The following is a 27,278-nucleotide window of genomic DNA, read 5'->3' as shown; positions in this document are numbered from 1 at the left end:
GCACTTGAGAATTGAGCACTCCATCTAACAAGGGAGGTCATCAAGTTTCTTCTCCACCCTTTCCCTGAAGTAACTCTTGGAGCAAGCTTGGGACACTGGGTTCAGATGGCTCGGAAAGTTCTGGGGCACTGATAAGATCAGACATTTTCTTGGGAATTTTTTACCTCAGAAAATTCCAGTTGTCAAAGATTCCTGTAGAGCAATATGTAGCAATTACGGTATGGAAACAACAACAACAACAACAAATGAAAGGTTTTATGAGAGAGAAGCTCAAGCAATTCCATTAGAACAGGTTGACTCACCCAACTGTAGTCTGTTCTAACAACTTTAGAAAAGAAGATGAAATGAAACCATGAGATCATAGTGAACAGAATGGAGAAAACGGATGAATTATGAGACAAGCTTTTCATAAAAATCACCTGTTTCTCAATTTCTGCGGTGTGATTGCGATCATAAACATAAAGCCACTCCGGCTCTCAAAGATTGACTGTCTCTCCCACAAAGCACTCGCCAGACACAAACTGAGAGAAGGGCAGGGATGGGGAAGAACCTCGTTCTGTGAGGGCACAGATAGAGGACCCTGACTCGGCTACGGTTCCCAGAAATACTAGCTCCTGGAATGGCTGATGTTGGATAGTTGAGCTAAGATTTCAGGGTTAAGGATGGTTTCATTTGAGGAATGGGAAGAGATTGTCCAGGCAGAAGGCACAGCATGTGCCAAGTCGCCATGGCAGGAAGAAAGGAGATGCAGTTGAAAAACTCAAAGAACCAGCTCTCAGGATGAGAGGGGCAGGGAATCTAAGATAAGGCTGGAGGGTTAGGCTGGTCCGATACCATGAGATCAAGGGTTTCAAGCAAGAAAAAATGCCGCACTAAGATTTGCTGTGTGAATAGACCACTCTGCCTGTAGTAGGCAGGGTGTGCTGGGGCCATGGGAATGTTGAGTGGCCAGTCAGTGAGCCATTGCTGTAGCCTGGGGGAGGGCTGGAGAGAAGTGGATGGATACGGTAATTTTGGAGGGGGTGAATCCACAGGACTTGACAGAGTGGCTCTGAGGGAGAGGGAGCGATCAAGGATGCCACTTAAGTTTCTGACCCACAGAGTGTGCTAGACTGGATGATACTACTTTTTCTTTTTTCTTTTCCTATCCTTTTCTTCTCTTTTGTCTCATCTTCCTTCCTTCCTTCCTTCCTTCCTTCCTTCCTTCCTTCCTTCCTTCCTTCCTTCCTCCCTCCCTCCCTCCCTCCCTCCCTTCTTTCTTTCTTTTCTTTTTTTTTTTTTTTTTGAGATGGAGTCTCGCTCTGTCGCCCAGGCTGGAGTGCAGTGGCCGGATCTCAGCTCATGGCAAGCTCCGCCGCCCAAGTTTACGCCATTCTCCTGCCTCAGCCTCCCGAGTAGCTGGGACTACAGGCGCCCGCCACCTCGCCCGGCTAGTTTTTTGTATTTTTTAGTAGAGACAGGGTTTCACCGTGTTAGCCAGGATGGTCTTGATCTCCTGACCTCGTGATCCGCCCGTCTCGGCCTCCCAAAGTGCTGGGATTACAGGCTTGAGCCACCGCGCCCGGCCCTTCCTTTCTTTCTTTCTTTCTTTCTTTCTTTCTTTCTTTCTTTCTTTCTTTCTTTCTTTCTTTCTTTCTCTTTCTCTCTTTCTTTTTCTTTTTTGGAATCTCTCTAATGGTTTTCTATAAATAGGTTCTTTTGATATACCTTTCCACAGTACAAATACTGATAGATTTGCTTATGGAAAATCTTTAGGGAATGCACTGGTCAGTGGGAAGAGGGTTATCACGAAAGATGTGAACACTGATGTGGGAGGCCTCAGCAATCTAGATATTGAAGTGGAAGGACTACTTGGAACTGACAGTTGAGTAATGGCAGGAGGGACATCATCAAGATGCTCCCGATACATTATTTGTAAGTGATTTAAATGAAAGATGAGAAGCAGATGGAAAGGAAGTACAATGTGCGGTGTGTCTACATCATGCCTGTATTTGAACATGATCATTGGAAAGACTGATCAAATGTTATAGTTTAGGGACCGTGCTTACCCAATGATCATTCCTTTAAAAGTAAAGCTTGAAATTTGGGAAATGACATTTTTACAAGATGGCAATGGACTTGTTTTGTTTTCTAAGGTGATTGATATGCCTGAGCACAACCCTGGCAATTTGGGAGGAACAATGAGACTGGGAATAAGAAGAACTGTTTTCAAAACTGAAAATTCAATATTAAGTAAGTTTCCCATGTTGTTTATTTTACAAGACGTCGGATGTCGCTCATGTGACTACAGGTGCCCCACACTCTGGGTGGTGGAGACTCACCCCTGCCCCTTCCAGCATCCTTGGAGGGCCCTGATTCTCCCTCTTCCCGTCTCCCTTACCCTCACTGACCCTCTGCTCTGGGCATTCCTCTCCCTAGTAAGCTTGTCCCTTGGGCTGGCCTCAGTAGAACACACTGAATGCCCCTCCGCATTTGATCTGCATGACTACCTGTTCATTGGGCTGTTTTGTGAGTTACCGATGCTCCTGGAGATGAACTTGGACTGGGAGAGAGAGCCCTGATTCACACTCAGTTCTTTTGAATCCATAGTTCTCTCCTTTATATTTGAACCGGTTCCCTGTTTAATGTCTGTTTACCTGGTCTTAGTGACTCACAAATGAACTTCGAAGCAGGAGGGCAGTTGTGCATCTCAGAAGCATATTTCTCTGTTCCCTGGCAGCCCCAGTGTGGGGAGATGGCTTGCCATTTGATATTTGCTGATCTTTCCACTCCCCGAAAGGTTAATTCTAATTTCTGTGGAACTGTTTTCATAAATTAGCATATTACATAAGAATAACTTACTGTTTAAAACAAACCAAAGCCTTTAATTCAATTTAATAAATGTATCTTGAGTGCCCACTCTGTGCCATGTGCAGATATAATAGTGACCAGGACAGATACCAGCCCTGCCCTCCTAGGGCCTCAAAACAAGCGGAAGAAATGTGACAAAAGGGGAAGGCAGATTGCTAAGGGGACCGGATGCTCAGGAATTGTGAGTGTTCAGTGTCATTTTCGTGAAATTATAAGAATCCCTTAGAATCCTGTGAAGTTATAAGAATTCTTTAGAAAATGCCTTCTTAACTCAAGAAAGAGTAAGATCAGAAATATGAGCTTCTCCTTTAAAGATGAATATAAACCTTCTAAGGAATAGAAAGCTTCCCAGCCAGAATGAAATTTAAAAATGAAAGGCTTCAAAGTGAATACAGTTTCCTCCTTTCTTTGCATAAAAAGCCATTGTTCTCTAAGTCGCTAACATTTTTCCTTACAAATACTATATAAGAATTTTTTTTCTTCATGAGTGTTAGCAATTCTGTAGCTTTCAGGTGTCTTCAGATACTATGAAACTTTGTTCAAATAATTGCCTACGTGACAAAAAATGGTTAGTGAAAAATTAATGTCCTAAAATTGTATCTATTGAGAAAGATTCACTGATAATTGTACTAACTTTTTAAAAAGAGCATTGTACTCAATATAGTTAAAAATTTGATAGATATAAGTCTGATTTAAGATTTTTCTTAGCCAGTCGCAGTGGCTCACACCAGCACTTTGGGAGGCTGAGGCAAGCAGATTGCTTGAGCCCAGGAATTCAAGACCAGCCTGGGCAGCATGGGGAGACACTGCGTCTACAAAAATTACAAAAATTAGCCTGGCATGGTGGCTCATGCCTGTGGTCCCAGCCACTGGGGAGGCTGAAGCGGGACGATCCCCTGAGCCCAGGAGGTTGAGTCTGCAGTGAGCCATGATGGTGCTACTGCACTCCAGCCGGTAAAAAAGATTTGTTTTTCTTAGTGCTGGATGTGGTGTAATGTGCCTGTAGTCCCAGCTGCTTGGGAGGCTGAGGTGGGAGGATTGCTTGAACCCAGGAGTCGGAGACCAGGCTGGGCAACATAGTGAGACTCTGTCTCAATTTAAAAAATAGAATTTGTTTTTCTTCACAGTAGACATAAAAATATTGATGATTTGATTATTTTTATGAATCTTAAACACAGCACCAAAGCTTGTTTTGAAAAATTTTGAAAACAACTTTACTGAGATATAATTCATCTATTAGTAGTGTACAATTCACTGATTTTTTTTTTTTTTTTTTTTTTTTTTGAGATGGAGTCTCGCTCTGTCGCCCAGGCTGGAGTGCAGTGGCGCAATCTCGGCTCACTGCAATCTCCGCCTCCCAGGTTCACGCCATTCTCCTGCCTCAGCCTCCCAAGTAGCTGGGACTACAGGCACCTGCCGACTTTTTTTTTGTATTTTTAGTAGAAACGGAGTTTCATCGTCTTAGCAAGGATAGTCTTGATCTCCTGACCTCGTGATCTGTCTGCCTCGGCCTTCCAAAGTCCTGGGATTACAGGCGTGAGCCACCGCACCCAGCCCAATTCACTGATTTTTTTTAGTGCATTCAGAGTTGTGCAACCATCACCGCAATTTTAGGACATTTTCATCACCTCCTGTAGAAACCCTGTACCCGTTAGCTGTCACCAACCCTACTCCCCGCCAGCCCCTGGCAACCACTAATCTACTTTCTGTCTATAGGCTTGCCCATTATGGACATTTCATGTAAATGGAACCATATGATTTGTGGTCTTTTGTGTCTGGCTTCTTTCTTTCTTTTTTCTTTTTTTATTTTATTTATTTATTTATTTATTTATTTTTGAGACGGAGTTTCACTCTGTCGCCCAGGCTGGAGTGCAGTGGCCGGATCTCAGCTCACTGCAAGCTCTGCCTCCCGGGTTCACGCCATTCTTCTGCCTCAGCCTCCCGAGTAGCTGGGACTACAGGCGCCCGCCACCTCGCCCGGCTAGTTTTTTGTATTTTTTAGTAGAGACGGGGTTTCACCGTGTTAGCCAGGATGGTCTCGATCTCCTGACCTCGTGATCCACCCGTCTCGGCCTCCCAAAGTGCTGGGATTACAGGCTTGAGCCACCGCGCCCGGCCCTTTTTTCTTTTTTTGAGATAGCTTCACTCTTTCGCCCAGGTTGGAGTGCAGTGGCGCGATCTCGGCTCACTGCAACCTCCACCTCCCAGGTTTAAGCGATTCTCCTGCCTCAACCTCCCGAGTAGCCGGGATTACAGACACCCACTAGCATGCCTGGCTAACTTTTGTATTTTTAGTAGGACGGGGTTTCGTTAGCCACGCTGGTCTCGAAGTCCTGATCTCAGGCGATCTGCCCACCTTGGCCTCCCGAAGTCCTGGGATTACAGGCGTGAGCCACCATGCCTGGTCTGTCTTCTTTCTTTTAGCGTAATGTTTTTTTGCTGCATCCACATTGTAGCATGTATCACTACTTCATTCCTTTTAATGCCAAATAATATTCCATTGTATGGATAGACCGCATTTTGTTTATCCATTCATCAGCTGCTGGACATTTGGGTTGTTTCCAGGCAACAATTTCTTTAATTTTTTCTCCTTAATTTTTTAAAAAGTTCTTTTTCTAAAGGGAAAGAAAATTATGTTGCCTTAAATTTAAGTTGTGCTTCATAGTTTCCAAGAAGCATGTGATACATGAACTTGTGTCCTCACCCTTGTGCAGCACTGTCTTCCACAGGTCTCCAAAAAAGGCCATGCCAGAGATAAGAATGTGACCACTGTGCGAGGCTCTACTGAGTAGCATAAAAATATCAAAACATATAGCATGATAGTGGTTGTTTTTTGGTTTTCTTTTGTTTTTTGAGACGGAGTTTCACTCTTGTTGCCCAGGCTTGAGTGCAGTGGTACGATCTCGGCTCACCGCAACCTCCGTCGCCCAGGTTCAAGTGATTCTTCTGCCTCAGCCTCCCAAGTAGCTGAGATTACAGGCATGCGCCACCACGCCCGGCTAATTTTGTGTATTTTTAGTGGAGACGGGGTTTCTTCATGTTGGTCAGGCTGGTTTTGAACCCCCAACCTCAAGTGATCTGCCTGCCTTGGCCTCCCAAAGTGCTGAGATTACAGGCATGAGCCACTGTGCCCGGCCGATAGTGTTTTATGGACCTTTTTTTCTCCTAGTCAACATATTTCTTTTGTAGAATTTTATGTATTTATTTATGTTTTTATAAGCTGGCACGTTTCTTTTGGAGGAGTCCCCCATCCCCTATTGGCACGTTTCTTTTGTAGGCTTTTTTCTAAGTCAGCACATTTTTGCAAGAATGCTATGAACAAAATACATTTGCCTACATTGCCTGTGAAAACAATGAACAATTTTGATAGAAAGCATTTAAATGCTATTCATTTTTTCATTTAAATTTGACTTATAGGCCAGGAGTTACAATGATTGGATTAAATAGAAAAACAGGAAAGTAAAGAGTTCTCTAGTAAAAAACAATGCCTTGAAATAGGATCACAGCCTAAAGATATTGATAGCCACAGTGGATGGATGACTAGAGTCAGCCTATTTTTTTTTTTTCTTTTTGAGACAGAATTTCGCTCTTGTCGCCCAGGCTGGAGTGCAGTGACACCATCTTGGCTCACTGCAACCTCCGCCTCCCAGGTTCGAGTGATTCTCCTGCCTCAGCCTCTCCAGTAGCTGAGATTACAGGTGCGCGCTACTATGCCTGGCTAATTTTTTATGTTTTATTTGAGGTGGCCAGGCTAGTCTTGAATTCCTGACTTCGGGTGATCCTTCTGCCTCGGCCTCCCAAGGTGCTGGGATTATGGGTGTGAGCTACCACGCCCAGCCGAGCCTAATTTTTACATTCAAGAACAATTCCTCTTTTTTTCTTAATCACCTGTTAATTCCTTAAGGGTTATGAAAACTATGAATTCACTTTTTCTGAAGTGGAGATTATAGGTTTGAATTGATTTGGACAAAAGTACTGGTAATTATTTGCCCTGTTTATAAGCAGCGTGTTCCTAGAAATTCCCTTCCTGTGTTCTGTGTGTTGTCTTCCTCTGCAAAGTCCTTTTCCTATAAAAGGGCTAATGATAGTGTGTGTAGAATTATCAAAGCTGATTCAAGGGTCCATAGAAATGAGACATTTTTGAGGAAGAGGGAGAGATTTGTTAAAGGATTCAAAATAATTATCCTGATTTGATCACTATACATTATATGTATTGAAACATGACTATGTGCCCCATAAATATGTACAATTATTATTTGTGAATTAAAAAAGAAAGAAGATGTTTTTCTAAACTGTATTATCTATAATCCTCTACCTGAGTATTAATTGCATATCCATGGTCTTTTCCAGACTTCATCAAGATTAGTTTTTATATAGTCTTTTCTGGTAGTATCACTTTTTCCTATATCTGGTCTTCCTGTCTATGATCTGTGCATATAGTATCTAATTGCGTTAAGGAATCATATTCTGCTGATTCATTTCCTACTGATAAACACTTCACATGGTTTCTGGCATTTTGTTAGAAAAATGCTGAATTGAACATCTTGACACAGTGTTTTCGTTCTTTTGAATATTTCCTTAGGATAGATTTCCAGGAGTTGGATTATTAGGTCAAAGGGTATGAACACTTTTATGACTGATAATTCTGCAAGATTGTTGGAAAGAAGGGCTGAGCAAGGTCATAATGACAATCGCTGTACTTGTGTTTCTGCTTTCCCTAGTCTTTTTGGTAGGATTATTTTTCTTCTTGCTCTATCAGCAGGAACAAAAAGAGCCCTATTTCTGTTCATTGCTACAAAGTGAAAACGTTTGCTACCTCAAATGTTGATTTACTTGTGTGTATAGTGCCCAGGTCTGAAGTCTTTATTAGGACTTAACTATGGGTTGGTAAACTTTTTCAATAAAGGGGCAGATAGTAATTTTTGGCTTTGTAGCCATTGTGGTGTGAAAACAGCTAGAGGCAAATATGTGACTGAATGAGCACGGCTGTGTCCCAACAAAACTTTATCTATGGGCGCTGAAAGTTGATTCCATATCATTTTCATGTGGCATGAAATATTATTGTTTGATTTAATTTTTTCAACCAATTTAAAGTGTAAAAACCATTCTTAGTTCAAGGGCCAAACAGAAACAGTCAGGGGGATCCTGTGACTGTAGGCTGGTCCATAGTCTGCTGAATCCTGGTCTAAACAAGAACCTTTCAGCCTGGGCAACATAGTGAGACTCTGTCTCTACAAAAAAATTTTAAAAAATCAGCCAGGTGTGGTGGCACACACCTGTAGTCCCAGCTACTCAGGAGGCTGAGGCAGGAGGATTGCTTGAGCCCAGGGAGTTGAGGCTGCAATGAGCCATGATTGTACCACTGCACTCCAGTCTGGGCAACAGAGCAAGGCCCTGTCTCAAAAAGAAAAGAAAAGAAAAGAAAAAGAACTGCATGTTGAATGAACTCCACAGATGAGGCAGTGAGCTACTCCCATCCTAGGCAGAGTTGAAGGACATCATCTCCCCACTTCTCTACTGGCTTGCATACATATCCTATTTCATGACAGAGAATAGGACTAAGGGGGCTTTCAGAAGCCAGTTGATCTAACCTCTTTATTTTTCAGCTGAGGAAATGGAGGACTGAGAAATGAAGTGGCACACAGTTGGGAGAGTCAGAACTAGGGCTGGGACACTCTTCCCATGTTATTTTCTAGTCTTCTAATAAAACATGCTGTCCTGGCTCCACCGTCTAGTGTTATAATCACTCTCCAAAATGTAACTCTTGGCCAGGCATGGTGGCTCATGCCTGTAATCCCAGCACTTTGGGAGGCCAAGGTGGCTGGATCACTTGAGGTCAGGAGTTTGAGACCAGCCTGGCCATCATAGTGAAACCTTGTCTCTACTAAAAATACAAAAATTAGCTAGGCATGGTGTTACACACCTGTAGTCCCAGCTACTCAAGAGGTGGAGGCAGGAGAATAGTTTGAACCCGGGAGGCGGAGGTTGCAGTGAGCAGAGATCGCACCACTGCATTTCAGCCTGGGTGGCAGAGAGAGACTGTCTCAAAAAAAAAAAAAGAAAGAAAGAAAAAGGTAACTCTTGAAATACACAATTGTTAGACTCCTTGATGCTCTACCCTTCAGGTCTGTATATTTTATTGCATGTAAATTGTATCTTGATTTTTAAAAAACTAATTTTTTTCCTTTTTTAAAAAAATTTTAATGTAAAAAAATCTCTATTTCTAAACAAAGGGTTTCTCTTTGTTGCCCAGGCTGGTCTTTAACTCCTGGCCTCAAGCAATCCTCCTGCCTTAGCCTCCCAAAGTGGTGGGATTACAGGCATGAGTCACTGTGTCTGGCCTTAAAAAAGCTTATACTATCTGGAAAGTTAGATAGTAGGGCTTGTCTCCTTGTAGTGATGCTATTAGCCGATTAATTAACTCATTAGACGATTTTTGAAAAGCAGGGAGAAGCGGCACAGTGTGGGTAAGTCTTAAGTGGGGTGCTTTGAAAAGTAAGAAATACAGAATGAGGAGTGGCTAGAGATGGAGGGATCAGTCTCAGGTGAGAGGGGAGCCGGGGGAACACTGAGGAACTAAGTTATTAGATGGTTTTAAGACTCCGAAAATAAACTTTATTGTTTTGCTTGTGGCTCTCAACTGAGAGCACAAGAGATGGGAACATAATAAAGCACAAAGAAATTCAGACAAGGTTCAGAGCTCATTCAGGGATGGTCAACAACTTGATAGTGTCTCTAAAATATTACAAGACCTTGGCCTTAATTTGCTTGGTCAAGTCCCAGATGTGTTGCCAAGACATCCAGCGAGGGAGGCAAGACTTTGTCTGTGTTGAGTGTGGTTTCCAAACCACATTGCCACCTGCTAGAAAGAACATGTTTTTCAGACCATTTCAGCTCATGTGTTTGAATACTGCACAATCTGGTGTGTGTGCATTTAGTAGGAATGCTAGCCCCAAACTTATTTATTTATTTCTTTATTTTAGAGACAGGATTTTGCTCTGTTGTCCAGGCTGAAGTGCAGTGGTGTGATCGTAACTTGCTGCAGCCTCGACCTCCTAGACCCAAGTAGTCCTCCTGCCTCAGCCTCCTAAGTAGCTGGGACTACAGCCACATGCCACCACGCCTGGCTAATTTCTAATTTTTTTTTTTTTTTTTGGAGATGGAGTCTTTCTCTGTTGCCCAGGCTGGAGTGCAGTGGCATGATCTCGGCTCACTGCAACCTCTGCCTCCTGGGTTCAAGCAATTCTCCTATCTCAGCCTCCCAAGTAGCTGGCACTACAGGCGCCTGCCACCATGCCTGGCTAATTTTTGTATTTTTAGTAGAGACGGGTTCACCATATTGGTCAGGCTGGTCTCGAACTTCTGACCTCAGGTGATCCACTCGCCTCAGCCTCCTGAAGTGCTGAGATTACAGGCATGAGCCACTGCGCCCGGCCTCAAATTTTTGTAGAGATGGGATCTCTTTGTTGCCCAGGCTGGTCTCAAATTCTTGGCCTCAAGAGATCCTCAATGGCCTTTGGTACACTTTTTCAATAAGGGACCAGATAGTAAATATTTTTGGCTTTGCAGCCATTGTGGTGTGAAAGCAGCTACAGACAAATATGTGAGTGAATGAGCATGGCTGTGTCCCAACAGAGTTTTATTTATGGGTGCCAGAAGTTGATTTCATATCATTTTCACGTGGCATGAAATGTTCTTCTTCATTTTGTCCAGCCATCAACCTAATTTAAAGCTCCCAGATTCTCTATGCCCTCCAAACCAGCACCCAAACAGTTAGGGAGCACTTGCCCTTAGAAGCAGGGGAATGCCACGAGGTGGAAGGGCGCAGAGAAGGCCCACAGGCTCCAGGAGAGAGAGGAGGGAAGAGGTGGGCCTTGAGCATGGGGTTGTACTGTGGGCTCCCTATAGGGAGGTGTATCTGGTCCAGTTAAGAATGCAACACAACGTAGGGCCGGGCGCGTTGGCTTACGCCTGTAATCCCAGCACTTTGGGAGGCCGAGGTTGGCGGATCACCTGAGGTCGGGGGTTTGAGACCAGCCTGACTTACATGGAGAAACCCAGTCTCTACTAAAAATACAAAATTAGCCAAGTGTGGTGGCGCATGCCTGTAATCCCAGCGAGGCAAGAGAATCGCTGGAACCCGGGAGGCAGAGGTTGCAGTGAGCCAATATTGCGCTATTGCACTCCAGCCTGGCCAACAAGAGTGAAACTCCATCTCAAAAAAAAAAAAAAAAAAAAAAAAAAAAAAAGAGAGAATGCAACACAACAAACTTGAAGGAATGAGGAGCCCAGGGCAGTGCAGTTTATACAACTGGAGACCAGGACCTGGTGATTTCCAGAGTTCTGTGAAGCTGGCCCTCATCCTCAGAGCAGATGACATGGGGACAGTGAGGTTTGATGCAGGCAGATGACAGCTGGCAGAGGAGGCCAGGGAGAGCTCCTCAGGTTGATGCTGGCAGGAGCATGACACGACTCTGGGATACAAGACACCAGTGAAGCCTTCCGGACCCGGCAAGTGGAAATGGAATGCTTTCAGAAAAGGCTTCGTTCCTTTCACGGACCTTCTCTGCATTTCCTTGTATTAAAGAAGAACTTGACTAAAACGACCAGTTCTGCTTTAATGTAAGGGCAAAAGGGTTTTGTTTGGAAAGAACAGAGGCACGAGGCCGGTTAAAAAGATATTGAGACCCAGTGCTGGGAGTCCCGGTACAGTTTATGGCATTGCAAATGCAGAGTGGTTAAATCTAAAATGTGAAAGAGCTGAAAGAAATGGGGAGAAGTTTTCAGGGGCTAGAAAAATGGCTTTGGCTTTCTTGTCTCTTATCGAAGCACTGATGTGGAAAAACAGCTTCTGGCTCCTGGTGTGATTAGATTAGGAAATTTGAAAAATAAAACCAAAACCAACACTGAACATTCGTGAAACATTAGAGCAGGGAAAAAAAAAAAAAGAAAAACCATGTTAAAAAAAATCCTCGACTGAGTTAATGAGGTAATTTACATAACAATTTAAAAGAGGTCGCCAGGGATTTAGGAACCCTGAGAGTCCATGCCATGGTAATTTGTCATTGTGCTGAGACACAAATTCCAGAGGAGCGTGGCAGGGTTTCGTGAGAGCTGCATACCACTTGGCGAGCCTCCCTGCCTGTCCCCAGAGCCCAGGTCCACACTGCAGGGTGGCTGTCTTCTTACTGCTTCTTGCCTTTTACTGGGGAAACCATTCGCTAAAGCGTGTTTGTTAATATGGAGGTTCATAGGTCTGGGACATAGCACCTTTCATCCTAACAACAGATGGCATTGCTGCCCCCTCTCTAGACAAGCACTTGTCCTTATCACTTCACCGAAGGGAACTAGTGGAGTGGTTAAGAGCCCAGCGCCTGAAGCCTCTGATCACCGGAGGCCCCTTGGGCCTCAGCTCTCAGTCTCTGGCTGTGTGGAGCTACTTACCCTCACCACGCCTCAGTTTCTGCATTTGAAAGACAGAGAGAAGAGCGCCGGCCTCATGGGGTTCTTGTGAGGGTTAAATAAATGATATGCGGAGCCCTTAGAACAGTGCCTGGCGCAGAAAAGGCACTGTTTAAGTGTGGCTGATGTTTGAGAGCATGGACCTGTGATCTTCTCAAAGCTCGGGGCAAACGTCAGTTAGTGACCTGGCATTAAGAATGAGGCCCCGCTAGGGGAGTGGGAGGGAAGAAGAGACTTCCCCTTGCTCTTGCAAGGTTCTTTCTATTCTGTCTTTCTTGGCTGCTAGCTCCCCACCTGTCAATGCATAAGATCTAAGAAAAGAGATGCCAAGAACGAGATAAGAATACTAAATGGAAAACAAATGAAATAAAAGTGATGAAAGGTGGGGTGTGGTGGCTCACGCCTGTAATCCCAGCACTTTGGGAGGCCGAGGTGGGTGAATCACTTGAGGTCAGGAGTTTGAGACCAGCCTGGCCAACATGGAGAAACCCCATCTCTACTAAAAGTACAAAAATTAGCCAGGCGTGGTGGTGCATGCCTGTAATCCCAGCTACTTGAGAGGCTGAGGCAGGAGAATCACTTGAACCCAGGAAGTGGAGGTTGCAGTGAGCCGAGATCACGCCACTGCATTCCCGCCTGGGTGACAGAGTGAGACTCTGTCTTAAAAAGCAAAACAAAAACAACAACAACAAAAGTGATGAAAAAGAATGCAATGCTATAATATAGTGTTAAAAGCAAAGACACATTTTTCAACTCAGATGTTTTATACTAGAAAACTGAGATAAAAGCAGATCAGGAAGATAAAATTAGGGAAGGGGGAAGAGTTTAGATACGAAAAGAAATGAAATATTTTATAAAAATTGGAGAAATGACATTCTAAAATTCCAAAGTAAGAAATAAAGGAGAAAGGTAGGAGAAAGTAAAGGAGAAATATAGGAGAACATAAAGGAGAAATGAAGGAGCCAGCTGTGGCGACTCATTGCTTTCTGAGCACCAGTAATTAAGACATTCCTCTCATCACCCCTAGGACCCAGCCACCATTTTGCACAAAAGAAAGGAATCTTAGCAAAGTTAAGTCACTCATCCAGGTCACTTGTTAGAAAGTCATTGAGCTGACTCTGACCACCTCACTGTACCAAACGACTGGACCTTAATCAAAGAGGGGGCGGAAGAACCCAAACAGCTCCCAGAGCTGAGTGCTGCCCTCACTGAGAATCCTGAGAAAAGGTTCTGCAGGTTTCGGGAGTGTCTTGTGGGTGGAGAGCAGGGAGTGCAGAAAGCGAAGAGCCTACCCCAGGCTTCTTCTGAAAGCCAGTCTGAAGCCACGGGTTTAGCTTAAGGATAGACACAAGCTCTGAGTCAGTATTGCACTGAGCATCTAGGCCAGTAGGGCCGGGGAGGGAATGCAGACAGGCAGGTGTGAGAAATACCACAGCTTCAGCTCAACAATCAGCAACAGCTACACTGAGCCTCAGAGTTAGAAAGGCAGTAAGGAGTGATGGGGACTGTGGCAAATCAGCAAGCATGTGCCCCATCAAAGAAGCGACTTCCACAGCTGATAGTTGTATGAAGAACTGTGGATTCGCTGCTGCCAGTCTTCTAAATTTTCAAGAGAATCTGGAAATCTGGGAGTTTTATGTAAAATCTCCTGACTTTTCAATGTTGGCAACTTATTTACATTTTTAAAATATTGTGTGTTTGCCAGCACTCTGCAAGTGATACAACAAATATCTGCACCCTGGGAAGCCTCTTAGGATCTTTGAATTAGATAAGCACTGAATTAGATAAGCATCAGCAAATTCTTGCACATACAAGAGAACTCTGGTCCTTAAAATGCCTAATTAGCAGAAGGCATGGATGCGGCTAGTCTTAAAAGTGAAGTAAGTTAAGACACTGGTGCAAAAAAGACATTTGTGTAAAAGCAAGGCAGTTCTACCAAGAAAAGAGGTAATGAAGCCCAGCACGTAGTGGTTTTACTTTTTTTTTTTTTTTTTTTTGAGACGGAGTCTCGCTGTGTCTCCCAGGCTGGAGTGCAGTGGCGTGATCTCGGCTCACTGCAAGCTCCGCCTCCCGGGTTCACGCCATTCTCCCGCCTCAGCCTCCCAAGTAGCTGAGACTACAGGCGCCCGCCACCACGCCTGGCTAGTTTTTTTTTTTGTATTTTTAGTAGAGACGGGGTTTCACCATGTTAGCCAGGATAGTCTCGATCTCCTGACCTCGTGATCCACCCGCCTCGGCCTCCCAAAGTGCTGGGATTACAGGCTTGAGCCACCGCGCCCGGCCGTGGTTTTACTTTTGTACCAACGTATTAGATGCTATGGGTGATCGCTTTAGCCCCCTGGAAATAGGAGATATGGCACCTGGGGAAAGGTAAGGATCAGAAGGTATAGAATGGGAGTGGACAGCTATGTGGGTGATAGCTTCCCGGGGAGCGAATGTGGGAGAAGAAAAGAGGGTACAGTCTTGGGCAGGGGTCCCCAGTTGAGGATGACGAACAGGTAGATGGGGCAAAAAGTGCCTGGGGGAGCAGAGGTCACAGAAGGGGAAGGGTGGCAGCTGAAGACAGACCTGCTGGATTTTAGAGGGCAGTTCTGTAAAGTCACAGGAACAAAACCCAGGTTGCAAAGGGTGGGAGTGGGAGTTTTGAATAAAGGGTGAGTCAGAGCAAGAGGACATCGTGGACAAGAGTGGGGCTGGATGATTTTTGTTTTTTATTTAAAAAAATTAATTGTGGTAAAATATGCATAACATAAAATTTACCATCTTAACCATTTCCTAGTGTACAGTTCAATTGTGTTAAGTACATTACATTGTTGTACAGTCTCCAGAACTCTTCTCATCTTGCAAAACTGGAAACTATACCCATTAAACAGCAACTCCCCCTTCCCTGACCCCTGGGAAACCACCATTCTATTTTCTTTCTTTCTTTTCTTTCTTTTTTTTTTTTTTTTGAGACAGAGTCTCGCTTTGTTGCCCAGGCTGGAGTGCAGTGGCACAATCTTGGCTCAGTGCAACCTCTGCCTCCAGGTTCAAGCGATTCTCCTGCCTCAGCCTCCCGAATAGCTGGGATTACAGGCATCCACCACCACGCCCAGCTAATTTTTGTATATTTAGTAGAGATGGGATTTCACCATGTTGGCCAGCCTGGTCTCGAACTCCTGACCTCAAGTGATCTGCCCACCTTGGCCTCCCAAAGCGCTGGGATTACAGGCATGAGCCACCATGCCTGGCCTCTGTTTTCTGTTTCTTTGGGTTTGACTACTCTAGATGATATGGACGGGAGACGGGGAAATACTGGGTAGAAGAGGGCGATTCTCTGGCAAAGGCCCCACCCTCAAGCCTGGAAGCCTGTGGCCCTAAATAAGAACAAGCATTCCTGTTTTCACACCCAAATGTTGCCTTTTGGCCTGCCATGCCCCCTATCCTGTACTATATAAACCCAAAGCCCCAGACTCCCTAAGCAGAAAAGCGGTGTGGCAGAGAAGGAGAGAAGAGAAGGAGCATCTGAAAATGGAGAGGAGTTCGGCTGGGGACCATGGGAGAGGAGATCGGCCGCTGGACAGCCAAACTCCAGGGGAAGATCATCTTCCCACTCCATCTCCTTTCCTCCTCCCCATCCATCCTGCTGACAGCCACCTCTACTACTCAATAAAATCCCCGCATTCATCATCCTTCAAGCCCATGCGTGACCTGATTCTTTCTGAATGCCAGACAAGAACCCAGGCACCAAGAAGGCACTGGGCTGGCTAACACTTAAGCCGTCTGTGGACGGCAGAGCTAAAAGAGCACTGTACCAAGACCACTGGAGTTTCCGTAGTCACAGGCACCGACTCCTAGACGCTACTGTGCAGCCGGAGCCCAAAAGTGTTCACCCTGGATCCTGCACCTGCCTATCTGTGTGCTCCCCTTCCCATGAGGGGTTTGAGTGCACACAGTGGCTGAACAGATGAGCCACACCCGTGTCGCGCGTCCTGCAAGGGGGGTCAGGGAACTCTGCCGTTTTATCGATGCCTCCTATAAGTGGAATCATACGGTATTTGTCCTTTGATGAGTGGCTTATTTCACTTAACATATTGTCTTCAAGGTTCATCCATATCGTAGCATGGGACAGGATTTTCTTCCTTTCGAATGCAGAATAATATTCCATTGTGTGACTGGATATGCACATTTTGTTTATCCATTCATCCCTCAGTGAACATTTGGGTTGCTTACACCTTTTAACTTGTGTAGCTTTTTTGGGGGGATATTTTGGCTCTCAAAAGGAGAAAGGAAAAAATTAGGTTCAGTTGCTAGGATTACTCACATGAGGGTAGGCATGGGCAGGACCATTAAAGGGGTAAAAATATATTCTGTATGAGGCAGTATCTACCCAGTAGCAAATTAGAGAAAGGTGGTTTTTGTTTCTGATAACCCTTTTATCCACATTTTTGGTGTCTTTCTGCCTGCATTGGGAGTGCTTTATAGGTCCTAAGACTTCTGTTGGTTTTCTTTCTCTAAAGCTTTGCTGACATTTACTTCTTAAGTGAACATTTTATTTTGTCTCCAAAAAGACTAGGACAGAAAGGAAGACTGAGTCACTTTGTTGTTGAGATTTTCCCCCATTCCTAGGATCATTGCATGCCACCTGTGACAGAGGACTGCTCTTAAGAATGTGGTGTGTAATCAAATCAGAATCAATGGTACTGGGGTACCCGGGCCACTCTTCCTTCCTTCCTTCCTTCCTTCCTTCCTTCCTTCCTTCCTTCCTTCCTTCCTTCCTTCCTTCCTTCCTTCCTTTCTTCCTTCTTTCCTTTCTGACAGCATCTCACTCTGTCACCCAGGTTGGCAGGTTGGAGTACAGTGGCGACATCTTGGCTTACTGCAATCTCCACCTTCCAGGTTTAAGTGATTCTTGTGCCCCAGCCTCCTGAGTAGCTGGGATTACAGGTGCACACCATCATGCTGGGCTAATTTTTGTATTTTTAGTAGAGATGGGGTTTCACCATGTTGGCCAGGCTGGTCTTGAACTCCTGACCTTAAGTGATCCGCCCCCTCTCGGCCTCCCAAAGTGCTGGGATTACAGGTGTGAACCACCGCGCCTGGCCTTCCTGATGCTTCTGTGTTTTCTAACTGTATGTTATTGTGCTTTATTTCCCATTTTTCTTTTAATTTTTATGAAACAATTGTTTTAGTTTAGGCTGTCCTGAATGACCCCTGTCAGTGGTATGTTGGCATTCTCTCAGAGGAACTCCCTGCCCCCACTGTCCTCTTTTTTCTAAAATACATACCTTAAATATTCACTATCATTCATATCATCACCAGGGAGCTCAGTCTATATGGACAGAATTGCAAATACAAGTTCAGCTGCGATCATTGATCGTACAAAGTTGTATGAGAATACAACCCTTTTGTGTTTGCTTGATCCAAGTCAAAAGCTCAAACAAGACACAAAGAAAGCATTTCTTTGGTTTTTCTTGGTAGAAACATCGTGTTCCAGCCTCATGATGTCTTTGAGAGTCTGATAATTCCCTGCCTGTTGAACTGAGCATGGCTCCCGATTCTGTTGGAGTTTGAACATGACTTCCAGCACTGTTATCTTCTTAACCCTTGGCTGTGTACCTGGGGTCTGCGTTTTGAGGGCTGGTGCTGTAGGAAGAGTCTCTGGCCTGCTCAGACTGCTCCAGTGCTGGAACCCACTCGGTCCCTGGGCCATCCTGCTTCTCCACATGCTCCAATGGGGGCATTCATTTTATTATTATTATTATTATTATTATTATTATTATACTTTAAGTTCTAGGGTACATGTGCACAACGTGCAGGTTTGTTACATAGGTATACATGTGCTATGTTTGTTTGCTGCACCCATCAACTCGTCATTTACATTATGTATTTCTCCTAATGCTATCCCTCCCCCAGTCCCCCGCCCCCGACAAGCCCTGGTGTGTGATTTTCCCAATGGGGGCATTCTTGAGAGGTTTTCGTGATGGATCTGACTCCTATTCACCTGACAATGAAGTCACTAGGCAGCTCGCTGATCGCTGTGCCCATCGCCACACTGGTCATGCCCAGGGTGCTGCGCTTAGCTGCAGTGCCTCAGCTACGTAGGCATGTTTAGGCAGCTCCCCAGATGATTCTCAGCCACACGCCCCTGGTTAAGAGCTGTTGGCATAGATGTACTATCATTTAATCTACCAGTTCTTCTATTCTTGATGCTCAGCTTGCTTCCAATTGTTTGCTATTAAATAATTCAGCAGTGCACATCTTTGTGGTTAAGTCTTTGTCCTCATTTCTATTTTCTGGGATAAATTCTGAGAAGTCCAATTGTAGGATCATAGGATAGGTACATTTTTAAGCTGGGGTACATTTTGAATGTGGCCAGTACCGTGTGAAAATCTGGAGGGGGCTGGTGGAGTGGAGAAAGCATTGGGCCAGGTGTGAGGAAGCCTGGGCTCAAGAACAGGCTCTGCTGCCCAGCAGGGCAGGGCTTTGGGCAAGTCCCTTCCCTGTCCCCAGTTTTGTTTTCTTCCTTTATAAATGAGCCTCATTACAAATCTGCACTGAAGCGATAGTGCAGACATAACCGTGTCTTGGTCCCGCAGACAGGTGTATATAAGGAGGGCAGATCTGCTGGATTCCATGGTGGACTTGTGTAGCATCTGGCTTCCTTTTATGCAATGGTGATGGTTTACTTGAGAATTGCTTCAGGGTTTCAAAGAAGCTATCGCCATCTTCTACTAGAAAAGAAGAAAATCTAGATGACTATGTGGAGTCTATTAGTTCGTTTTTAGTCCTCTGATAGATAGATAGCGATCCAAGCACCTTCCTCCACAAAGTGTCATGGATGTGCTTATAAAGCTGCTTACTCTAATATTAATCTCACTCTTGTATCTTTACAGGGAAACTTTATGGTGATGTTCCTTTTATAGAAGAAAGACACAGACATCGGTTCGAGGTATGGCTTTCATGCTGAATTACTGGGGAATATGGATGCTTAGTGTGAGGAACCCAGTGATTACAAGCTGAGCCTCTGGAAAAGGTGTCCAGCCTGGTGGTATTCACAGGGCTCAGAGAGAGCCAAATTTCCCACAGTCTCCCACTTCCAGAGGAGATGGGCGGTGAGGGGCGAGGAGGGGGTGGGGGGTGGAGACTCTCATCTTTTTGGCTTTCCAAAGGTAAAATCTTTACGTACCTGCACACGGGGCCTATCAATGCCCTTTGTTACTCTAACTGCCATCTTCTAAATCATGATAAGGCCGTCATTTCTTATCCTTAGCCCCCACCCTTTATTTTGCCAGGTTTGTGGAAAAGAGGACTTGAATCTTCTGAGAAGGATCCAAGTGCCTTTTGGGATGGGGGTGCATCCCTGGGTATCAGGGGGTGATTGGTTTGAGAACCTCTTTGGAAATTTACATTAAGCTTCAGGCTTAGCGTCACATAACTAAAAGGAGTTAATTGTTGAGGTTGCCACATGAGAAACAGGTTTCTCGAAATGTAGATCGTCTATGCCAGGATTAATGAGTGTGTCAGTTATGATGCATTTGACTGTGAAGAACAGAATCCCTGCTTGTTATCACTCAAACCAGCCTAAACATTAAGGAAATTTGTTATCTCAGCCACCAGGTAGTCCAGAGGCTGGGCAGGCTCCAGGCATGGTACAACCAGGGCTCCTGTTGTCTCTGTGGTTATCTCAGCCCTACCCTTGTCTGTGTGTCTGCTTCGTCCTTTAGCTGGTCTCCCTCATGGTTCCCAGGTGGCTGCCAGCAGCATCTGGGACAATAGGCATCTCTCCAGACAGGGAAATCGACTTAGATTACCTGCCCACCTGTGAACTAGTAGCCATTTTCAGGGCAATGCTGAACATCAGTGGCTTAAACCTGGGTTCTTGCAATATTCATCTTCCAAGAGGGCTGGGTTTATTATGTTTGGCTTAGACCAGTTAGAACCAGTTTCTGAAATGGGACAGATGGCGTTTCCTGGTTCATATAGGGGTGAAGTGGATACCAGGACAAGCCTAGGGCTCTGTTTTGAAGGAGGACTTGTGGGAATCAATGCTGATTAGGCAATGAACAGTGTCACTATGACCAAGGAACATAATTTGGTATGTATAGGACATTTTTGGTCTTATTTCCATTGGGAACGGGCCCAACTGGTGGGATAAAAATTATTGAGCTGCTTTGCCTAAGTGGCAATGAGAAGGTGCAAGAACTGCTATGTACACAATAGCATAGCCATTCATTCATTCACACCTATTTTGCATCTGGTATGCATTGGAGATAGAAAGGGGAAAGACAGACATGGTCTCCCTCTTGTTAGGGGAGGACAAAAAATAGATAACATAGTAATTACAGATTAAATCATGTATTGGATAAGGGACTTGTATCTAAAATATATGAAGAGCTCATACAACTCAATAATGAATAGTTGCAAATGATATGAATAGATATTTCTTCAAAGAAAATATACAAATGACCAATAAGCACATGAAAAGAAGACCAACAATCATTAGTGATCAGGGAAACGCTTATTGAAACCACAAAAAGACACCACTTCACACTCACTAAGCTGACTATAATCAAACACAGACAATAATAACAAGTAGTGGAGAGGATGTGGGGTAACTGGAACCTTCATGCATTGCTGGTTGGAATGGAATATATTTCAGCCCCTTTGGAAAACCATCTGGAAGTTTCTCAAAAGGTTAGATATAAGAATTACCATATGACCCAGCAGTTCCACTCCTAGATATATACCCAAGAGAAATGAAAATGTATGTCCACACAAAAACCTGTATCTGAATGATCATAGCAGCAATATTCATAATAGCCAAAAGGCAGAAACAACTCAAATGTCTGCCAACTGGTGAATAGATAAGCAAAATGTGGTGTATTCATTCAATGGAGTATTATTCAGCCATAGAAGGAAATCAAGTACTGATTTATGCTACAACATAGATAAACCTTGAAAACATCATGCTGAGTGAAAGAAGCCAGACACAAAAGCCTACATATGTGAAAAAGGTAATATATAGATTCATTACCATCCCCATTAAGCTACCAATGACTTTCTTCACAAAATTGGAAAAAACTACTTTAAAGTTCATATGGAACCAAAAAAGAGCCCACATTGCCAAGACAATCCTAAGCCAAAAGAACAAAGCTGGAGGCATCATGCTACCTGACTTGAAACTATACTACAGTATGGTTACAGTAACCAGAACAGCATGGTACTGGTACCAAAACAGAGATATAGACCATTGGAACAGAACAGAGCCCTCAGAAATAATACCACACATCTACAACCATCTGATCTTTGACAAACCTGAGAGAAACAAGAAATGGGGAAAGCATTCCCTATTTAATAAATGGTGCTAGGAAAACTGGCTAGCCATAAGTAGAAAGCTGACACTGGATCCCTTCCTTACTCCTTATACGAAAATTAATTCAAGATGGATTAGAGACTTAAATGTTAGACCTAAAACCATAAAAACCCTAGAAGAAAACCTAGGCAATACCATTCAGGACATAGGCATGGGCAAGGACTTCTTGTCTAAAACACCAAAAGCAATGGCAACAAAAGCCAAAATTGACAAATGGGATCTAATTAAACTAAAGAGCTTCTGCACAGCAAAAGAAACTACCATCAGAGTGAACAGGCAACCTACAGAATGGGAGAAAATGTTTGCAATCTACTCATCTGACAAAGGGCTAATATCCAGAACCCACAAAGAACGCAAACAAATTTACAAGAAAAAAACAACCCCATCAAAAAGTGGGCAAAGGATATGAACAGACACTTCTCAAAAGAAGACATTTATGCAGCCAACAGACACATGAAAAAATGCTCATCATCACTAACCATCAGAGAAATACAAATCAAAACCACAATGAGATACCATCTCACACCAGCTAGAATGGCGATCATTAAAAAGTCAGGAAACAACAGGTGCTAGAGAGGATGTGGAGAAATAGGAACACTTTTGCACTGTTGGTGGGACTGTAAACTAGTTCAATCATTGTGGAAGACAGTGTGGCGATTCCTTAAGGATCTAGAACTAGAAATACCATTTGACCGAGTCATCCCATTACTGGGTATATACCCAAAGGATTATAAATCATGCTGCTATAAAGACACATGCACACGTATGTTTATTGCGGCACTATTCACAATAGCAAAGACTTGGAGCCAACCCAAATGTCCATCAATGACAGACTAGATTAATAAAATGTGGCACATATACACCAGGGAATACTATGCAGCCATAAAAAAGGATGAGTTCGTGTCCTTTGTAGGGACATGGATGCAGCTGCAAACCATCATTCTCAGCAAACTCTCACAAGAACAGAAAACCAAACACCGCATGTTCTCACTCATAGGTGGGAATTGAACAATGAGAACACTTGGACACAGGAAGGGGAACATCACACACTGGGGCCTGTTGTCAGGTACAGGGAGGGGGGAGGGATAGCATTAGGAGACATACCTAATGTAAATAACGAGTTAATGGGTGCAGTGCACCGACATGGCACATGTATACGTATGTAACAAACCTGCACATTGTGCACATGTACCCTAGAGAAAAAAAAAAAAAAAAAAAAGCCCACATATTGCGTGATTCTATTAATATAAAATGACCAGAATAGGCAAATCTATAGATGTGGGATGTAGATTAGTGATTGCCAGGGGATCAGGTCAGGGTGATGAGGGGGTTGGGGGATGAGGTTAAAGGGTACAGGGTTTGTTTTTCAATTGATTGTGGTAATGGTTGCATACCTCTGAATATATGAAAAATCATTTGTGTATTTTAAATGGGTGAATTGTATGGTATGTGAATTATGTCTTAAAACTGTTAAGGAAGGAAAAATAATTACAAATTACGAGAACTGGTACAATTTTAAAATGTAGAATAAAAGCTCTGAGGTTAAGATTGCAAAGAATAGGTGAGACCCCACCATAATTTTAGACAGGGAAGCACTTTCACTGAAGGGAGGCTGAAAAGGAGTCCTTAAGTTTGGAAAAGGGCTAAGGTGAGATGGGGGCCAGAAAGGACCACAAGCCAGGTCATCAAGTTGCCGTCTATTATGATATTTTAGTAGAAAACTTGCTCCAAGCTTCTCTTTAGAACTTTTATGTAACTGTGTAAAGAAAGCATTGGGGTTAGTCACAAGGGAAATAAGATAGTTTTAATCCTCAAGCAAATTTGTGATTCGGAGAGAGATAGGTAAGTACACATAACTCTAGGGAAGAAGCAAACATGGAAATGGCTATAAATAACCAGTCTCAAGGTTCCAAGTCAGAGTATCTGGGTCACAGGCCTACTTTTTGAATCTCACCTTTGGGTAATAGAAGGTGGGCTTCCCAGATTTAGGTGTTGCGGTTACATTTTATATCTCAGGTTCATCATGAGTTTAAAATTGGCTTTGAACATTGAATATAGACATTAACTAGTAGAGGATCACTGAAACAGAAAACCCACCCAATTGATGAAGGACCTGGTATGGCAGCTGGTATTGCACTGTGGCCCATAAACACTTAATTTCTCGTTTTGCAGGTAAACCCTAAGCTGATCAACCAATTTGAGCAGAATGACTTAAGTTTTGTAGGTCAGGATGTTGATGGAGACAGGATGGAAATCATTGAACTGGCAAGTAAGTGGGCTCTTCATTTTTGAAAAGCTTCCTGATAACTGGCCTTTTTGTGGATCACAGACTAATGTGAGACGCAGTTTTTTTGCATTCTTTCTTTTCTTTTCTCCTTTGAAACAAATATGTAACTACAAAGTACATGAAAAAACAGACTGCTGGCTGGGCATGGTGGCTCACGTCTGTAACCCCAGCACTTTGGGAGGCTGAGGTTGGCGAATCACCTGAGGTCAAGAGTTTGAGACCATGCTGGCCAACATGGTGAAACCCCATCTCTACTAAAAATACAAAAATTAGCCAGGCGTGGTGGCGTCCACCTGTAGTCCCAGCTACTCAGGAGGCTGAGGCAGGAGAGTCGCTTGAACCCAGGATGTGGAGGTTGCAGTGAGCCGAGATAGCTCTTCGTCTCAGAAAGACAGACTGCTTATAATCCTGACCATTTTGGGGCCTATTAGTCTGACTCCACCATAAAATGATATATTATTCCAAGTCTACCAGTTCTACAAGTAGTATGCTTCCTTACCACCTCCTCTCTTTCTGAGGCTACTTCTTTGTGCCAGCCTCTAGGTTAGGTGCTCTGGGAAAGGCAGAGTGGCACTGTTGAGTGGCACCCTGCCTGCTCTCCTCTCTTGAGAAAGAATAGCCAAGTGCCACCCCATTGTTGGTGACTGATGTTGATGTCTGTTGCATGAGGGACCTGGCTTCTGTCCTGCCTTTCTCCACTGTGCTGGGTGGTCAAGCACGGGTCAGTCATTTAACTTCTGAACACTAATCACTATCCCCAGAGTTCTTTTTAAGAGCAAACAGAACAGAAATAAAGGCATCAGAATTGAGGAAGAACACTGAAGTTGTTGTTAGTAACCGGGCTGGAACACCCGTGAGCACATAGGCGCAAACTACACACTTACTATTGATGAGACAGAAGGCAGTGTTATTCTCAGTCAGCTTTGAAAGGACGTGGTAAGCTCATGGTCACAACTGGTCTCAGCTCTTTGTCTTGATGTTCTAGCCCAGGGGTTGGCAAACGACTGCCTGTGCACCACGTCTAGCCTGCTGTTTACAGCTACCTTATGAGCTGAGAATGATTTTTACATTTTTTAATGGTTAAAAAAATTTTAAAAAATACCGTCTGTGACACGTGAAAATTGTATGCCATTCAAATTTGTGTCCATAAATAAAGTTTTATTGGAACACAGGTTAGGGGTAGAAAGGTGTTATCTGTGATCTTCTTACCCATCATAAGGGTCATGACCAACAACCCTGTAACAAGACAGGTTGACAAGAGAAAAGCATAACAAATTTATTTAATCGAAGTTTTATGTGGCACTTTAGTCTTCAGGAATGAAGACCCAAAGACTTGGGGAAAACTTATGCTTAGGTTCGATGAACAGTGGACAACCATGTAGCAATGTGATTGGGCAAAAGGGCATACTCTAATGGTAATAGACTGACGGGGAAACCCAGAAAGGCCTGTCCACTCAGATTCTTCTTGGCCTTTCTGTGTAGCATCCCATTCCCCCAGGTCTAGAGCAGGACTCATCTGGAATGAGGGTCTTATGACCTACTTTCAGGAAAGGTAGGTCAGATAATTTCTTTATAGCCAGCTTTCACACGGAAAGGCTGGGGAAACATCAGAGTGACCTTCTTGCTTTGGGAAGTTGAGGCTGCAGTGAGCCATGATCATGCCACTGCACTACAGCCTGGGTGACAGAGCAAGACCCTATCTCAAAAAAAAAAAAAAAAAAAAAAAGTAAGTCCCTGGGGGGCACATTTGGTGGAGAACTATTCTCCTACACTGTCAGGCTAGAAATTTCACATATTAGCTCTTCTTCCCCTTCAGATCCCAACTAGCAGTGAGTTGTCAAGTCCTGCAGATTCTGCCTCTGGAAAGAAAGCTGGTGTTTGGAATTGCACTGCGGTACCTAGAACACTAGTCCCAGTGCATGCCAACTCCAGCTCAATCTCCTTCCTGCTTCCAAGCCATCCCTTCTCCATTGCCTCCTAACAAGAACAGAACTCTGCAGTGTGTGACACTAATTTGTTGGATAAACCACTCTCATATATTGAGTACTAAGTGTGTGCAGGATACTGTAAAAACGGTACCGTGATATTCCAGAACCTGCATTTCCAGGCTATATGCTTGAGGCTCCAGATAAACCGGATTACCTCTGCATCTTCTAACCTCCCTCTTCTTTGTCCATCTTAGCGTGTCACTATCCTCCATTTCAAATGCCTTTTCTCTGTCTCTTTTCCTTTTTGTCTCTAATCTGTTCAAGTACTTCCAGAGTCCTGAGCAGAGGGGAGAATTGAAGTCTAAGAAGGCTCCTTTGAACAGAGCAGCATTTTACCTAGACTTGAAAGAAGGAAAGCAATGGTCATTTAGTGTGCACTTACTGGATGCTTGTCACTAGACCTCTTGCTAGGGACTTTGCATACCTTATGTAACTAACAGAGCAGATGATGCTATTCCCACTTTACAGAGAAGACCGGAGTGCAAAGAGGTTAAATGACATGCCCAGGGCCATCCAGCTAGTCCTTTGCGGCAAGTGCAAACCCAGGTGGTTACCTCCTTCTGCCACCACTGCTGTGGGATTTGATTGTTTCTCTTGTTTTCACATTCTACCCAAGGTGATCAATTCATGCCTAGAGTTTTGAATTAGAATAGTAAGTACGCATTTCCAGGAGTCTTTCTGATGGAAATGCCCATCATTTAGAATTAAAGTGTGGATCGCTGTTGGTATTGAAGCCTCTTAAATCTTCCTAGCATGTGAGAAGGCAGAAAATTTCTTAAGCAAATTACCATTTGTTTACTTTGTTTAAGTACTTATTCACTTTTAATTCTCCTGGTTCTCATTATTGTCATCAAATACTTAGAAGGTTCTTTCATCATAAGGATTTAGATTCCCCTTGGGGCTTTCAAATTTCATGTGGATTGAAAAGGAAATGAGAGCTGCTGTAAAACCTTGCAGTTTTTAAAAGCTGACTGCAAGCAGTTATTAAGGAAAATTCCCCAGAAGATGTTGATCTTAGATACCCTTGGAAACATATCCACGAATCTCCACTGTTCCTGAAGGGTTCCGAGAAGAACAACAAAACTTGGGATTAATATTATATAATGTCAGAATTTGGTTTAAAGCAATCCACGGCATTATTTTAAAGATAATTGTATCTAACTGATAGAACATCATCAAAACAAAAACTTTTTACTTTCTCCTCATATTGGCATAGAGGATTTTTTTGGATACAGTGATTCAGAGCAATGATCCATTCATTCACATATTCTGTCCCTGGCTATTACATGATTACGTTGCTTAGCATCTGTCTGTAGTGAAACAAAAGCACAGTTAG

The 27,278-nt window shown here is 43.8% G+C and overlaps 1 protein-coding gene across 2 annotated transcripts in view; it reads left to right on the top strand.

Moving 5' to 3' along the window:
• CTPS2 (CTP synthase 2) overlaps positions 1–27,278 on the top strand; it is a 122,541-nt gene that overhangs the window by 73,023 nt on the left and 22,240 nt on the right. For both annotated transcript variants that reach the window (XM_050777635.1, XM_050777634.1), the window contains exons 14-16: positions 2,136–2,232; positions 19,188–19,243; positions 23,840–23,936. In XM_050777635.1, coding sequence (XP_050633592.1) covers positions 2,136–2,232; positions 19,188–19,243; positions 23,840–23,936 — 250 coding nt within the window. The remainder of the gene's footprint in view (positions 1–2,135; positions 2,233–19,187; positions 19,244–23,839; positions 23,937–27,278) is intronic.

Source organism: Macaca thibetana, chromosome X, assembly GCF_024542745.1.
Source record: "Macaca thibetana thibetana isolate TM-01 chromosome X, ASM2454274v1, whole genome shotgun sequence".
NCBI lineage: Eukaryota > Metazoa > Chordata > Mammalia > Primates > Cercopithecidae > Macaca > Macaca thibetana.
Note: the sequence above shows the minus strand (reverse complement) of the source record. Positions and strands in the feature narration are given on the sequence as shown.